Source organism: Vombatus ursinus, unplaced genomic scaffold (genome assembly GCF_900497805.2).
Source record: "Vombatus ursinus unplaced genomic scaffold, bare-nosed wombat genome assembly UNPS02014798.1, whole genome shotgun sequence".
NCBI lineage: Eukaryota > Metazoa > Chordata > Mammalia > Diprotodontia > Vombatidae > Vombatus > Vombatus ursinus.
The window spans coordinates 46,945,112-46,961,840 of NW_020954576.1; the positions used below are offsets into that span (position 1 = coordinate 46,945,112).

The 16,729-nt window shown below is 41.2% G+C and overlaps 1 protein-coding gene across 1 annotated transcript; it reads right to left on the minus strand.

The window, feature by feature from the left end:
- Window positions 1-3,337: 3,337 nt before the first annotated feature.
- DYRK3 (dual specificity tyrosine phosphorylation regulated kinase 3) lies at window positions 3,338-16,177 on the minus strand. Its single transcript, XM_027871260.1, has 3 exons — window positions 16,098-16,177; window positions 13,487-13,598; window positions 3,338-5,140 (listed from the first exon to the last, which is right to left on the minus strand). The coding sequence occupies exons 1-3, from the start codon at window positions 16,175-16,177 to the stop codon at window positions 3,566-3,568; spliced, it is 1,767 nt and encodes a 588-aa protein (XP_027727061.1). The 3' UTR covers window positions 3,338-3,565.
- Between the last annotated feature and the right edge of the window lie 552 nt (window positions 16,178-16,729).

Consider the following 16,729-nt stretch of genomic DNA (forward strand, 5'->3'; position numbering starts at 1 on the left):
AGGAACGGAATTTAATGATGAGTATAGAAGGCAGTATTAAGTCTGATGGGAGGAGTAACAGGGTTAGCCAGTCTCTTTTGGTTGGAAATCTTAAGAGTTGGTAAAGCTCCCAAAACTGTCTTTCTTGATAGTTTGTGAGATCACAAAGAATAAAAACTTTAGAGCTGGAAGGGACCTTGTGGCACACCCAGGATAAATGTAGGAACAAAATTCGTAATATTCTCCACCTGATTCATTAGTTACAAAGCCTACAGTGAGAAATACTGGGGCCATTGTTGCAATGCCAAGAAACCTATTGACCTGGTCATTTTAAGTGATCTTTATTGTGGGCCCTCCTTCCTTAAAAAAAGATCTGAACATATCCAGGCTTTCTCATTCCAAGTCATTCCATGCCTTTCCATTTCTGAAAGCTCTATCCAATGTGCTACAAGCCCTCCTCCGGTTCTATTAATTTTGTGGATGATGATATAATGCTTGGCTTGTTCATCTGTTATTGGTCACCAATTCAGTGTGGGGTGAGAATCCATCAAATTGGTTAATTTAATTGAGCGACTGTTTGACTGAAAATCCTATTGATTATCACCTAAATAAGTCATAGAGCTTGCTGGGTAATAAAATGTTCTAGTAGTTAAGAAGGTTCTATGAGGGCAGGGACCATGTTTTTGCCTTTCTTTATATCCCCATTACTAAGCAGTTCCTGGAATGTAATAAATGCTTAACAAGTACATGTTGATGATAATGATGATGGAAGCAGATACTAAAAACCTACCACATAGAATACAGCTAGAAACTTGTTTCTCCCCATCACACCCATCCAAAAACCTCCTCAAAACCATCTGTACAATAACCAGAATGCTTTAAAACTGCCCACTCTCCTGCAATTTCCCAAATGCAATCAGCTCTTGCAAGGCAGAAAGGCCAAGTCAAAATGACTGTACTCTGCGTCATTGTCTGGGCTGCAAAATTTGAACAAAAAGACACAGCACTTCACCTTTCCAGTGCCTTCCAACATTTGTCTTCCTAATCTCATCAGCTCTGTTCCTACTAGCTTTTCCTCCCACTCGGCTGAGTTTCGGTAATCCCAAAGTCAAGTCAAAATATTCTGACACAGAAATCTCTCAATAGAAGCACCCAACCTGGGGGCCCAGCAACTGTAGAAATTGCCAGCTGAACTAAAGTAAGTGCCTTTTAAATTAAAGCACAAAATTTCTGCAAGCTATGTCTTTTTTCCCCTAAAAAAGATGTCAATGGTCTTTCCGAACTTGCTTAGAGTGTGCCTTCATCCTGATAAGTTAACATGGTGCCCTCAACTTATGCTATGTCTAGATAATGAAGAAGCTTCCCAAACAAGCAGCCCAAGAAGCCAGAGAACTCAGCAGGAGGTACAAATGATCTGCAGGAGCTGGATGAGAAGTCTTCCTTCTGCAAACCACAACTGGAGATAAGCAGTGTTTTTAATGGTGTTTGTGGTTTGTTTTTGAAAGGACCTTCTTAGCTGTGCTAGTTAGATGCAAAACTTTCTTCTCAGTCACCAAAAAAGAAGAACCGGATATTTATAAGGAAGTACCAGCCTCACTTTTTACCATCTCTATTTTTTCAAAGATCCATTCTGCTTTGAAGACTGAGGCCATGCTGAAGTCTACTAAAGTTTAGAAAACTACCAAAATAGCCTGACCCATAATAGGCACTTTACACATGTTTGTTGATTACTGGGGCTTCCCAAGGAAATCAGGGATGTTTTCAGACCTGAATAGTATATTCATAAACACATATAACATTTTTCTTCCTTTGATTTATCAGAAACCCAGGATCATAGGATTTATAGCTAGAAGGCAATTTAGAAACTATCCATTCCAGGCTTCCCCCTCCCCCCATTGAATAAGGGAAGGAATTCCCTTCCAGGTAATTTATGCAGTTACAATTTATATATACAGCAATAGTGAAAAGATGGAAATGGATCATTCTGAGAATCCATCCCAAAGAATTAAGCAGGCCATTGATCTTTGTTCTACAGATGAGTGTTAGTGGGACTAGGGACAGGAGAAAAGAAGGCAACAAGAAATAAGTGAATTATTTGAAAATGATCCCTGCTTTTCCTCCAGGGTTAAGCAAGCCACTTGGCTAGCAATGATTGTTATTTGCCACTGTTCACATTTTCAATCGTATCTGATAAAGAAGGTTGAAGTTTTGGGATATTGAAATTGACTCTTGTACAAATAAAAGCTCTCTGCTTCTCACCAAAATCTACCCTGAATCAAGGATGTAACCTTAAATGACAGTTAAGGCAGGAATGGAGAGGAAAGATAGATGGAAAATGGTGGGTGCTGGAGGGCAGAGGATAATAGCAAAGCATTTACTTTGCATTCTTGGTTCTCCTGACACCAGTTTTCTATCACTTAAATTGTTTGTGTTCACATGATTGGGTTTGGGGAAAGGAGTATTGAAAATTGGGGTGGAGAAGGGGAGCCAAAGGGAAGTATATTAAGAGGCAACTTATGGGGCAGCGAGGTGGCACAGTGGATAGAGCACCTGCCCTGAAGTCAGGAGAACCTGAGCTCAAATCCAGCCTTAGACCAAACACTTGACACTTACTAGCTGTGTGACCCTGGGCAAGTTACTTAGCCCCAATTGCCTAAAAAGAAAAAAAAAAAGAGGCAACTTAGTATACAGAGAAGCAAGTCAATGAACCTGAGTTTCAGTGCTGATTCTGCATCTAGCATTGTGGGTGACCATGGAACAACTGAGATGTCTTGGGGCTGGGCTTCAGTTCTCAAATGAATCTTCAGGGTCACTATGAGAATGAGGAACAAAGGCTATTATGCTCTCTGAGCTTCTAGAAAACAAGTTAGTAGCATAAGAAAAGAAGAAGTTGAATCTTGGGTATTGGGAGAAAAAGAATAGGACCCACAGGACCTGTCTCTCTTTTCCCCATCATTCCCACATGGGAGCTTTTATCTGTAATAAAGACCTGAAAACATCTTCTTGGGGCAAGAGATTTTTTGGTTCTCCATATCATCCAACTGCCACCATATTCCTAAAGTCATCTCCACTCCTACCCTCACTCCTCACCATGAATCCAAAGGGCAAACAAATATAATTCTGGAATGTGGAGCTTTCTAGTAAAGGAATAACATTCATACTTCGTATTTTATCATTTTCCTTAAGATGCTCCAACATTTTGATTTCCTCAGCTGCTCACCAATGGAAAGAGATGCTAGGTTAGAATGGAGATCATAGCCAGGACACATTTTTCTATGTACTTTGTCCCAGGAGAGGGGGATTTAACTCAATAAAACACACTAAAGTATATCTAAACTAATTGACCAAGAAAGTACACTGACCTATAAAAAGTAATTTAATAGGTTTTGAAATGTGACTGAAACAAGGTGGTTAGATAATTAGCCCTTGAAAAGTTCATTTCCATACATATAAAAAAAGTTTTGCCTTTAAAAAAGTCTTGTCCGCCAAACACAGGGGCTCCGAGGATGCTATATTTTCCAAATTGCAGGCTTTCAGGATGATTAAAAATATCATTTATGCATATTTTCACACAGATCACTCTCTACTAGCTGATGAGTTTGGGCAGGACACTGCACAGAGGTATACTGCCATTAGTTTCCGACATTAAATTAGCTTTAAGCTTGTTGGCTATTCCAGTGACCGGAGGCAATTTGGAACCCAATCCCTGCAAAGCATTCACAGGATTTACTATCCGTTTCCCTGACATTTTGTCTGTAGTGAGAGGTCTGGGCACAGGTTTACTAATCCAAGGGTGTCTTAAGGCCTGAGCTGGGGTCAGGCGGGCAGAGGGGTCCCAATGAAGACATCTTTTCAAGAATTCTATAAACAAGTAGTCATCACACCCTTTCAGCGCTGTTACCCAGTCTTTGCTGCCTGGTGGGCCTCGCTTCTTACCCCTGCGTGAACGCCCGCCCACAAGGACCGCCCTCCCATCTGCCTGAGTAGTCACAGAACAATATCGAGGAAGACCCTTGGAGTTGATAAAGTACTTGGCACGCTTAGCTTGCTCGAGAAGTTTTGGAGGGGGCATCCCTAGAAGTTCCATTATACAAGCTAACTGGTCTCCTTCATCCTCTCCAGGGAAGAGAGGCTGTCCAGTCAAAAGTTCGGCTAGAATGCAGCCAAAGCTCCAAACATCAATAGGCGTACTGTATCGACTTCCCAAGATGATCTCCGGAGCTCTGTAGAAACGAGACTGGATATATGTGTAGAGTTTCTGGTACTCAAAACAGCTGGACCCAAAGTCAATTACCTTGGTTGCGCTGCGGCCATGCTGTTTTAGAAGAATGTTTTCTGGCTTCAGGTCGCAGTGAATGATCTTGTTTCTGTGGAGAGCATCCAGAGATTGCAAGATAGATTGAGCAAATTTGCGCACCAGCTGGACGCTGAATCCCTGAAACTTGTTCTTTTTTATCAGCTCATAGAGGTCCATGCTTAGCAATTCAAAAGCCATACAGACATGATTCCGGAATGTAAAGCTTTCTAGCATGTGAATAACATTCATGCTGCCTGTTTTATCCTGTTTCTTGAGATGCTCTAAAATCTTGATTTCTTCAGCTGCTTGTCGATGAAAGCGCTTTTCATTGCGAACCATCTTCAGGGCGACATACTGGTGAAGTTTGTGGTCATAGACTCGAGCTACCTGGCCAAAGCTGCCTTTGCCAATGATTTTCAACACCTCGTACCTATAAGCCAAGTGGTCTCGAGGCACGTGGATGTAGCCTCCCTCAGCATCATCATATCCCCCGTTGTTGGGGCCACCCATGACGCCGTGCCTTTTCTTAGCATTTGGACCCACAAAATAAACTTCAGGATAATTGATGATTTCTAGCTTCTCATAAGGAGTCAGGTGATGCTTATACTGCTTTAGTGCTTGTTCAGGAGTCAGAGGTACCACTTTTAGCCCTTTGGATGAACTACCAGATTTGACAGTGTTCAAACTATCTGAACTTTTACCCTGAGAAATGGTGGGAGGATACTTTTCAGAGGTATTTGTTCCTACGGATTGAAATGCACTGGTTCTTCTGTTGCCAAATTCCTGAAACAGCTGTTCCACCTTAATGTCACCTCCATTTGGGATTGGTTGAGTGTGGCTGGTTGTTAGCTTTTCAGTAGTAATCTAGAAAGAAGAAGATATATGAGACTTAAAAGGCAATAGAAAAAAATGTGAAACTACTCAGAAAGAAAATGAACCATACAAAAATTCCATAAACTCTTAAATTTAATAATGCCCTTTATTAAACTTAAAATAACCCCAAAGGGAGAAAGAAAATTGAACTAGAGACCTCTAGACTAGGCATCAGGAAATCAGTGTTACGGGTCCTGATTTTGCCAATAGTTTGTTATTAGACCTTAGGCCACTTAATATCTCAGTGTCTAAGATTCCCAAGTTTGTACAATGGGGATGTTGCATCAAGTCCAAACTTTTCTCTCTGGTTTTTAGGGTCTTCCATACTCTGTCTTTACCTTATCTATCCAAGATTATATCCCCCTACTCCCCAACACAAAATGTTTGCTTCCATCAGGTTAGTCTCCTAAAAGTCCCCCACATATGCCATGTTTGTTCTTGTCTGTGTACTATTGCTCATGCTGGCAATGTTCTCTCCCCTCCCTATCCAAATCTCACCAACTTTCAAAGGCTGGCTCAAGTCTCACCACCTCCATTGAACTATCTGAGGCTACTCCAAATGCAGAACGCCCTCCACTTTCTTTGATCTGTACAACTTGTAATCTGTACCACAAAATTCAATACAAAGAGTTTTCTATCGTTGGCTAACCATGTTTGCATCCATGTGTGTATGTCACATAATTTTTGTCTAAAAACATTCATTACATGGTGGTCAACTTTCTGGAAATAATCCTCTGTACTAACCAGGCTGCTTCTCACAGAACAGACAGATAGCAGAATATAGTTTAAAATAGAAATGACCATCTCTTGCCATGGATGGAGTGTACAATGGATTAGTAAGAAGACATCTGGAGTCTTGCAAATCTAGTCAAAACGGCTTTAAATTAAAAAGGAAGGGAAAGGGAAAGAACTGCCCAAGAAAATAGCTACAATGTAGGAAGGAAAATACAAAGAGTAACACCCAGAGGGGTGGCCAAAGCCAAGAAGCAGTGAAATTCATGATCTCAGATATCTCCTGACAAATACAAAAAAGGATGAGTAATAAGGAAGATGAACTAGCAATCTATCCAAATGAATTCAGGCAAATATGACCTCAGAGGTCTCACGCTTAATGGAGTGAAAGATCCGTGACTGAAAAAGAGCCTGGAAGGATATACTTTATTCAGAAGGAAGAGCATAAGTTTGGAGGCTGGGAAGAGTAGGTCTGGATATATTAAGAAATACTCATGTGAGAAAATTCAGGTACCAGAGGGGAAGGCAGCATGGTGTAGAAAATTTGTGTGAAGATCAACGAAGCAAAAACAGAAAAAAAATTGTCATTTAAGTATATACTACTGAGCACCTGGCCAGAAAGAAGAGCTGAGGAAAAGATCACAAGCACAGCATGGAAGTATCATCACAGTTGTGACGGGGGACTTCAGTTATCCCAACTTCTTCTAGTGCTTTCTTTCTCTGCCCAAATCAGAAAAGGATAACTCAATTCTTCAGAAGGTAGAGAATAATAGCACCTGCTTCATAGGGTTATTATGAGGATCAAAAGAGACAATACTAAAAAAAGAGAGGTAATACTTAGAAAGTTCTTTATAAACTTTAAAGCCCTGTACAAATGTTAGTTCTTGTTATTATTATTATCATTTTCACTCATGAGTTCAAGTCACCAATAAACTACACTTGGCAGTTGTGGTTGCTTAGCCACTCTCAGCGAGCTTTTGAAGATCCTGGAGATTGGGAGAGGTCCTGTTAGGTTGGAGAAGGGCAAAGACTACTCCAATTGTCAATAAAGGGAAGAGAAAGGAATCTACAAATTATGGAACAGTGGCCTTGACTTTGACTCCTGGTAAAACTCTAGAATTTATCATTAAACAACTGGTTAGTGCACATCTAGCCATGGAAACAACGATGACAACTATTTAGAGTGAATGGTTTTATCAGGAACAAGTCATGGCTGACTAACCTAACTTCCTCTTTTGACAGTGTCACAAAATTGAGAGACCGGGAAGATGCTGTAGATATATTTTACTTAGATTAAGTAAAGTTTGTGACAAAATGTCTCATGCTATTCTTGTGAAAAAGATAGAGAGATGTGGGCCAGATAACAGTATACTTTGGGATCTGGAATTCATAGAATGGCCAGATCCAAAGAACAGTCATTAATCATCTAATGTCAGGTTGGGAAGTGGTCTCTAGTGCAGTGCCCTTGAAATCTGTGCTATATAACATTGTTTAATCAGGAATTTGGATGAAGCCTTTATATAAGGGTATAAAAGCTATGAAAGTATAACTATCTATAATTTTCAAGTGTGTAGGTGACACAAAGCTGAAAGACAGCAAATACACTGGATGACAGAATCCAAAAATAAATATCTCAACAAGCTAGTATATAAAGCTGAATCTAGTCAAATGAAATTTAATATAGACAATGCAAATTACATTTGGATTGAAAAGAATACATTTCATAATTACAATATGGGGAAAGTGTCACTACCTAGCAGTGTATCTGAGAGAGACTTAGAGGTTTGGAGGCCTACTCGGCTTGGTGGAAAAACCACCAGATTTAGAGTTGGGGCCAGGACTCCCAGCTCTGCCACTTAGGGTTATCTGGTGGTTTTGAACAAGTTACTCAGCCCCTCAAAGCCTCAATTTCCTCAATCTGTCAGTTTGCCAGGCACTATGCTAAGCACTGGTGATACAAAAAAAGGCAAAACAAGCAAAAAAAAAAAAAATGAAGTGGTTAGGCAAGGTGACCTTAAGGTCCCTTCCAACTTTAAATCCCATGAACAATATAGATGGCAGCCACAAAAGCTCACTCAATCTTGGGCTGCACTGAGGGACCCAGCAAATAGAACCACTGAGATGTAATGAGTACTATGTCCAGTTCTAGGCAGCCCATTTTAGCAAGAACATTAGTAAGCTAAAGAGCATTCAGAGGAAGGCCACTGGGATGGTGAAAGACCTCCAGATTATACAATATGATGTTTCCCACAGAGAAAAGAGGTGATGATTATTCTCTTCAAGTATGCAAGGGGCTGTCACGTTGAGAGATTAGACGTGTTCCACTTGGCCTCACAGGGTGCAGGTTACAAAGGGGGTAAGTGCAGGTTCCACATAAGAACAGAAACTCCCCATCAAGCCATTCTGAAGTGGATCAGGTTGCCTGAGAGACAGACCATGAGCTCCCATCACTGCAGGTCTCCCAGCACAGGCTAGAGAACTACTACATAGACTACACAGGGGATTCTTTTTTTGTCTGTTTGTTTTTGTTTTTGTTAGGCAATCGGGCTTAAGTGACTTGCCCAGGATTACAAAGCTAGTGAGTGTTATGTGTCTGAGGCCAAACTTGAACTCAGGTCCTCTAGACTCCAGGGCCAGTGCTCTATCCACTGTGCCACCTAGCTGCTCTGAAGCAGTGATTCTTCAGAGGAAAGCTCCTCTCACTTTTCCACAGAAAGATTACTCAAAGGGAATGTTAAAGTTAGAGGTTGAAAAAGAAAAATTAAAAGCAAGAGTCAAGAACCATTTGTATGAATGATGTAGAAAAGGTTAAGAACAGAACAGAAAAAGGGAAAGAAGAGATTTAAAACCCTGAGATATCTCAAAAGAGTTATTCTCGGTACATTTTAAGGAACTGGAGCCCTGATCATAATATGGCCAATTTTATACCTTCTAGAAGAAGAAGTAGATCATGTTTTGCTTGTTTGCCTATTTGGCAGATCACTTTAGATCAGAGGTTTTTAATCTAGAGTCCACAGATACCCACTCAGTCTGGTTTTTATTTGTAAAAAGTATTTTGAAAACTGTATTTCAATATATTAGTTTCCTCTGTTATTCTATATATTTTGTTCTAGGCATTAAAAAAAAACCTTCCAAGAAGGGGACTGTAGGCTTTATCAAAACAGGGTCCATGTCCCAAATAATGTGAAGGATGAACCCCTGATTTAGATGAAGGCAGTGGCCCTAAGCCAGAGTTCTGGTCTCAAGAGTCCATAAGTAATGTGATAATCATCATAAGATGATAATCCAAAAGGGCCATACCTTTAGAAAATGGAATTTAATCATAACTTCAGCAAAAAAGCCACTGGTATTCAAAATGGCCTAGCTTGTTGTAAATCAAATCAAATCCAGGCTAAGAAAACATATGAAGGGGAAAAAAAAAAAGATGGATGAAATGCAGCTTTAAATAACTGGTTGCAGATTGCAGGCAGCTTCCTCAAATAATACTCCACGTAAGGGCTATTAATTAATCCTTGGCTACTTCTAGGTCACCAATGTCTCAAGTTGCCAAAAAAAAAAAAAAAGTGTTACACTCTCTTAAGCAACATCAGAGCAGTCATTACAAATGTGGCCACAGATGTTTCCCATTTTGGCCTTTAGTTTTAAAATAAAGAGGTGAGCTAGGAGCCAGTCTCAGTCCCTAGTTCCAAAATTATGGTTTAGCAGCGATATTAATAGAACTAGACACTAAACAACTGAACCCAAACACGTAATTGTTAGATTGTATTAGTAAACAGTGTATCCACTCAATAAGTTTAGAAAGCCACATAAGTACTCCTACTCTTAGGGGCAGCAAGGGTCTCAGTTTCCTCCTCCATACAACTAAGGGGTTTGAACTAAATGCTCTCTTTCAGGTCTAAAATTCTGGTGTTCTATTCTAGGCCTATATTATGCTGAACTATAGAAAGAACTTGCCTATTTTTCATTAGCTTCATTAAAACTGAGATCTACTTATTAATGATAAAATATTTGTATGCATTTCAATCATTACTTCTTACATTCTTCATCTTACTTAGTATTTCTCCTTACTTATCTTTGGAACTTTCAGTGTTCACTTATAGCAAAATGGAGAAGCTGGCAAAGCCTGTCTTCGGCAGAACCCTCTAGTCTCCATTTCAGTATCCCTTACCTCCCCTTTCTTTATTCCCCACCTAGCACCCAATACTCTTACACTACTTCCAGCCCCCAGCTAACAAGAGTGCCCCCGGGGCAGGTAGGTGGCGCAGTGAATAGAGCACTGGCCCTGAAGTCAGGAGGACCTGAGTTCAAATTCGACCTCAGACCAAACACTTACTAGCTGTGTGACCCTGGGCAAGTCACTTAACCCCAATTGCCTAAAAACAAAAAAACAAACAAACAAACAAACAAAACCAAGGGTGCCCTCATCTAGGGAAACTATTCAAGTTAATGTACTACCTCTCTATTTTAATAAAGAACCAATGCCCTTTGCTGCAGGTGTTCAGCCATTTCTGTTGTATCCAACTCTCTATGACCCCATTTGGGGTTTTCTTGACAGAGATACTACAGTAGTTTGCCATTTCCTTCTCCAGCCCATTTTACAGATGAGGAAACTGAGGCAATCAGGGTTAAGTGACTTGCCTGGGGTCACATAGCTAGTGTCTGAGGCCAGATTTGAACTGACAAAGATGAGTCAGCCTGACTTCAGGCCCAGCACCCTATCCACTGTGCCATCTAGCTGCACCACCCTACCCCAAAACAATAAACCTGAAATTGTAGAATTTGAGTCAACAACAAACAGGCTGGTGGGGAAGATAGTTGAGGATGGGCACATGCTGCGTCCTTTACCTCATACATCTATATATAAAAAGCTCATTTTGAAAGGTTTCCTTTATGTTCATGACAACAACGCATCTCAGATGCAGAGCACTGGGAAGGGCTCTTCCTTAGCAAACAAAACAGGAAAACAAGTAAAAGATTTTGTTTCCATAGAAATATAAAATCAAGATAGAGGATACTATTTAAAAGGAATTGAAAAATTCCCACTAATGTCTGTGAAAGTTTTCATCAAAGACATGAAGTTAGGGAATTTTTTTCCAAGCAGGGAGGGGTCCTTCCAATGGATGTTTTCCTTTTGTGCAACTAACACAGATTTTGGCTCATATAAATTAGGAATTAAGCGCCCTATGCTATAAATAAAATCTTTCCATTGTTCTAAAGAAAATCTTCCACTGCGCACTCAGCATATTAGACTATAAACTAGCTACGGAACATTATACATTTCTATTCTAGGGTTGGTCACAGTGACAAGGCAATTTGTATCTGATTCTAAACATACCCAATTACTACAGATGTTAAACCAAACATGGCCAGTCCACCTCAAGTGTGACCAGCTAACACATCATATTTATAATTATTGATAGAATGTACATATTAAATGTTCTTAAACAACAAAATTTAATTGGAGGAAGGGGATAGGGATAGCAGCTAGATGAAGCAGTGGATAGAGCACAGGACTTGGAATCAGGAAGACCAGAGTTCCAATTCTGCCTCAGATAGTTATTAACTATGTAGCCCTGGTCCAGTCAGTTAACCTCTCTCAGCCTCACTTTCCTCATCTGTTAGATCAGGAAATCAATAGCACCTAACTGACAGGGTTGTTATGAGGATCAAACAGGACCAAAATGGAAAGAACTTTACAAACCCCAAAGCAGTATATAAATGCTAGTTATTATTATTGTGCTCAAAAGAGGATTTTATTTTATATCATTCTTTGTAGCCAGCTATGAAGTCCATCCATGTCTGTCATCCTTTTAGTTACTGCTGTGTTGTTCAGTAATTTTTCAGCTGATGTCACTCTTTGTGACCCCATTTGGGGTTTTTCTTGGCAAAGATGCTGGAGTGGAACCCATTTGCTTCTCCAACTCATTTTACAGATAAGGAAACTAAGGAAAATAGGGTTAAGCGATTTGCCCAGGCTCACACAGCTAGTAAGGGTCTGAAGCTAGATTTGAACCCAGGAAGATGAGTCTTCCACTCCATCTACTTAGCCATCTAGCTGTCTGCATCCCTTTAGTAACATATATACATAAATATGTATGTATACACACATATATATCCCACATACATATCATATATATATATACACTACATAGCTGTAAAGTAAGAATTTTAAATCTACAATCAAATCTAAAAAATGTTGAGACTAGAATGTAGATTAGAATTAGTAGACAAAAATTTAATAGCATACTGAGTACAAAGTGACAGGAATTAAATACCTTTTGCATTGTTAGCAGGATGGGTCTATTAAGCGAATGCAGAGTGGCTGCTTAAACTAGAATTCAGATGAACTTCCCTTTGAGTCAGATGACTGATGAAGTAACCCACTTCTAAAAGTAGTTCACTTTTTTCACTCAGTTTCCCTGAGAAACCCCATATGGTGGCTTTGAGCAATTAAGAGATCTGATGGCTATCCGGGGGTATGGTGGTTATGGAACTGTTAAGAGGTTTTTACATGCCCAGGAAGCAAACCACTGTATGCTGTGAATGGGAAGGAAATGATACTGTACTTCAGAAAAGAGATAAAAATAGAATGACTGGTCTTCCAAATGTCTGGCCTTATGTTCTTGGCACATGCTTCAAATACTATTCGTCTAGAAAGTAACAAGTAAAAAGGATGATTCCACACTGGCTTCCCATTAAACAGAGCAAAACCTGAATAATGCTTAAGGAGGAGAATGAAGATGAGTGATTTTCCTTTCTTATAAAAACCATCTTAGATATTAAAACAGGAAAGCATAAATGAGGACTATCACATATAATCAACTCAATTGCTCATAATGTTAGAACCATAGTAAATTTATTAATTTCCAGACAGCTCTTTCCTAACACCTAGCTTACACAGGGGCCACTAGTCTTACTTAAGTACAATTAGCAGATAAATTCACTTCCCTTAAAAAAGCAATCCAATGCCAAATGAGCTTTGGAGTAGCTGGTGAGACAGAGCATAGCATAGAGAATAGAGAGCCAGCCTCAAAACCACGAAATCCTAGGTTCAAGTTCCACTTCATACTGGCTATATGATGCTGGGCAAGTCACTCTGGGATACTCCAACACCGCATTGGTAGAGGGAAGTTTGTAACATGGGATTTCTCTATATCATTAAATCACAGTTCCAGTTCCTATCTTGATGTTATCAAGCATCTGTAAGAACTCCTAATATCTTGTAGAGGAAAACTAGCAGAGAGAGGAAAGCACAAAACTTATCAGTGGTTTTCACAAAAGGATCTTTTGTAGTTATACAATTTGAAAATAAACACTGCCTACTTAAAAGTAGCACACTGGTTTTTTTTTCCCCCTAGTGATTTATATTTTATTGCAGTAATCAAGATGGAAATTGGGCTTGGTTCCAAAAATCATTCAGTACATGCACACAGGAGCCATAGTAAGGGGGCGGTGGGAATGAGGACATAAGTGTTTTGAGAAACAGGATCAGAGGGTATATCATCGTCCGTGACAAAGCAAATGACAAAGTCCTCAGAAGGTCTAGTAATGCTTCCTTCTTAACAAAACAATTAGTAGAGTACAAAGAATAGCTAAATTACTTACATACAATCTTCTAGGTAGAGCTGGTTCAGAAGGGTTGCAGGCTATATTTGGGCCAGGTGGACATTTAGTTTCATCTAACATCATGAAGGTATCATACACACCATCTCCCAACCTAGTTGAAAACATTAAGCAAACATTAGTCGGAAACAGTCATCCTGATTGGCATTCCCCCTCCCAAAAAAAAAAAAAGGCTTTGATGTTAACTATGTTCCCAAGGAACTGTTCTGATAGCTACAGTAAGAACTCCTTGACATCAAATACAATTAACAATGATTAATTGAACTAACATAGTAGAGCAATTTTCTTTTCTTTTCCTTTATTTAAATGATTTCATTTCTGTACCTATATTTAAAAATTAACAGTTCACACAGGTCTCATTTCACAAATAACATAAAACATTTTTCTTTTGTAAGTTATACATATTGTTTAGTGAAAAGGTTTTCTTCCATACTGCTGCAAAATTGAGGTTAGTTTAGACCTAAAGTTAAAAACCTTATCCTAGAAAGTAAGGAAGATGGAAAAGAACACTGGAAGCAGAATCATTGGATTCTAATCTACCTCTGATTGTGCTTTTTTGGAGTAGTCACCACCCTGGGCCTCAGATTCTCTGTCTAGAAAATGAGTAGGGCAATTCCTTCCCACTCCCTGCCTGACAGGGATACAAAAAAAAAAAAAAAAAAAAAAAAAGATTACAGATACCAAGCTAATTGGAGTGAATAAGTCACAAAATGTATCAAGTTTTTACATTTTTTTTTCCCCACTTCACTTTCTGGCAGGGGAACCACATTCATGAACAAAGACTACAGAAATGACTATATGAAGAGCCTAGAGAGGCAAAGGACTTGATTAATCCACTGGTTAACGTATCTATCTGCTACTAAGAATTTAGATTTCTTAAGCATTTGCATTTGGTACATTTTGCCACATTATTTTTCCTACTGATAGACTATGGTACCAAGGATTTCTGTACTATTTTAATTTTTTTTTCAAACAGCTAAGTAATAAAAAAAATTTTTTTAAGGCAAAACATTTAATAAGTCATGTAACTGAATTACTCACAGGCACCAAAAATAATGTAACTATATCTCATGATAAGAGTACATTGATAACTATGTTACAGAGGAAGGGGGAAAATATCTTTTTTTTTTATGCACTGTTTTGCATAACCAGTTCTAGCCTTGGAGTTTAGAGGTTATTTGCAAATTGTCTTTGGGGAAATAGTTTAAAATACCAGCAAAAAAACTTTTAAAAGATTTTTTTTTAATTGGTATTGTTCAAATGTGGTATATTTGGACTAATTTATATTTTTAATTGAATTTTGTTTCATTGGCAAGGGCTAAGAATTCTAGACTGCCTGACACTTTGCCAATGGGCTGCAGAAAACATGCTCCAGCCAGACAAGCAGAGACAGTATAGAGAAAAAGAAAGACACTTAAAGACCTGAATCATTGGGTAATATCTCTGTGACCTTGGTCCACTTGACTCCTCTGTAGCCTCAGTCTCCTAATCTGTAAAATGAAAAGGGCTAGACTAGATAGTCCAAAAGGTCTCCTCCTGCTTTAAATCCTGTGGTTTCCTACTAGCACCAAAAAGCATCTAATTATATAAACAGCAGAGGAAATAAAAGATAGGAATGTCCCCCAAAACACTAAGTGAAGGGGGAAAAGAATTAGAAAAAGAGTAACTATAAAAAGTCTTATTGGGGCATCTTACCTATTCCAAAGCCAGACCACACCCCACTGTGCAAATCCCCAAGTGTTTAGTCCTGTTTTTATCTCCCATGACCAACAGGGATTCTCTGAAGGAATTTTGCTCCCCAGCTTCCCCCGTTAGCAAATGGCTTGGCTTTTCAGTTTTCCTTGGCTTATGCCTCCCAATCTAGCTCCTCTTTCAGGATAACCCCTCCTTCTCTTTCCCCTCCTAGGCTCTACTCCAACTCTCTCCCCCTTCTTGGGTGGCAGAAGGCAGAAGGAGGGAACCTACAACTGGGAGCAGGGGGTGGAGGTTGCAAACACCTCCCCAGAGAGCTCACAAAGCTTTAACAAGTTCCCTCTCTCCTTTGCTGGGGTGTCTGGGTGATGTCTACCAAACCTAACCCCCGTCTCCCCGTCTCCCCGTCTTCCCCTCTGTTGGGGTCCCCTTTCCCAAACCCAGTAGTCTCTCCTTTTTGCTTGGCCACCCCTACTCCAAGCCCAGACCCCTCCCAATCTCCTGCAATGCTCTTCCCTACAGGGGACCTCGATCCTCTGCAGGAGTGCCCCTCCCCAAACCCAGTCTCCCCTTTTCCTGCTGGCCCCCCTTCCTCATGCCAATTTCCCCCTCCCCACCTCCTAGGGTGCCCTTTCCCCATTGCTAGGTCCCACTTTTCTGCTGGGTCGTCTTCTTTGTGCTACCCCTCTTCTTCCACCCACCCCCATCTCATCTCCTGGGGGCTCTACCCTTCTGCTGGTGTCCCCTTACGCCCCCTTTCTGTTGCCCCTTTTCCCCAAGTCCAGTCCCCCTCCTCATTCCTGGGGCTCGCTTCCTCTCTGCTAGGGTCCCCTTCCTCCTTTTCCTGCTGCGCCTCTCCCCCCAGCTCCGCAGAGACCCGGCCCCACGCGCACACCCCTACCTCCGAGGTTCCTGGGCCGGGGGCCCCGCTCGCGGCGGCCCCGCATCCTTTCTGCCCGGCCCGCGGGCAGCACCGCCCATCGCGCGGCCCGGGACCCCTCCACGGCGAAGGGAGAAGGGGGCCTGGGAAGGACTGGCCGAGGCCGCCAGCGGTGGCGGGGATGGCGTGGGGGCCCGGCCCAGCCCTACCCAGCGCTGCTTCCCCGGGAGCCCCGGCCACAGACGCCCGCTCCCGCCAGCGCCCGCACACGTCTGCTCCCTCCTCCCCGCCCGCCCTCCCCGGGGCCGGGCTGGAGGCTCCGAGGGGAGGAGGAGGCGGGGATAGCGGCCCGGTTACCGGGGCAACAAGGCACGCCCCTGGGAACATCTCCCAGGGCCGACGTGATGACGCACGGCGGGAGGGGCGGGCCCCGAAAGCATCCCCTCGCCCCTTGCCACTCTCCAGGCTTTACCTGCCGCGTATGTCTACTCTGTCCCCGCGGTTGTTGCTTCCGAATTTGGAAATGGAAAACTAGCAGAAGGAAGGCCAAAGGAAAGGGGAGTATTGAAAGGAATAAAAAGATTAAGTCGTTTTTCAATCGTGTCCGACTCTTCGTAACCCCATTTGGGGTTTTCTTGGCAAAGACACTGCAG

What these genes read in the sequence shown, in the direction of transcription:
- DYRK3 (XM_027871260.1), bottom strand. Translation starts at nt 16,177, where the DNA reads ATGGGCGGTGCTGCCCGCGGGCCGGGCAGAAAGGATGCGGGGCCGCCG. An exon ending in CCGGCCCAGGAACCTCGGAG is followed by an intron (nt 13,599 to 16,097) that starts GTAGGGGTGTGC and finishes GTTTTCAACTAG; the next exon opens with GTTGGGAGATGGTGTGTATG. An exon ending in CTCTACCTAGAAGATTGTAT is followed by an intron (nt 5,141 to 13,486) that starts GTAAGTAATTTA and finishes TCTTCTTTCTAG; the next exon opens with ATTACTACTGAAAAGCTAAC.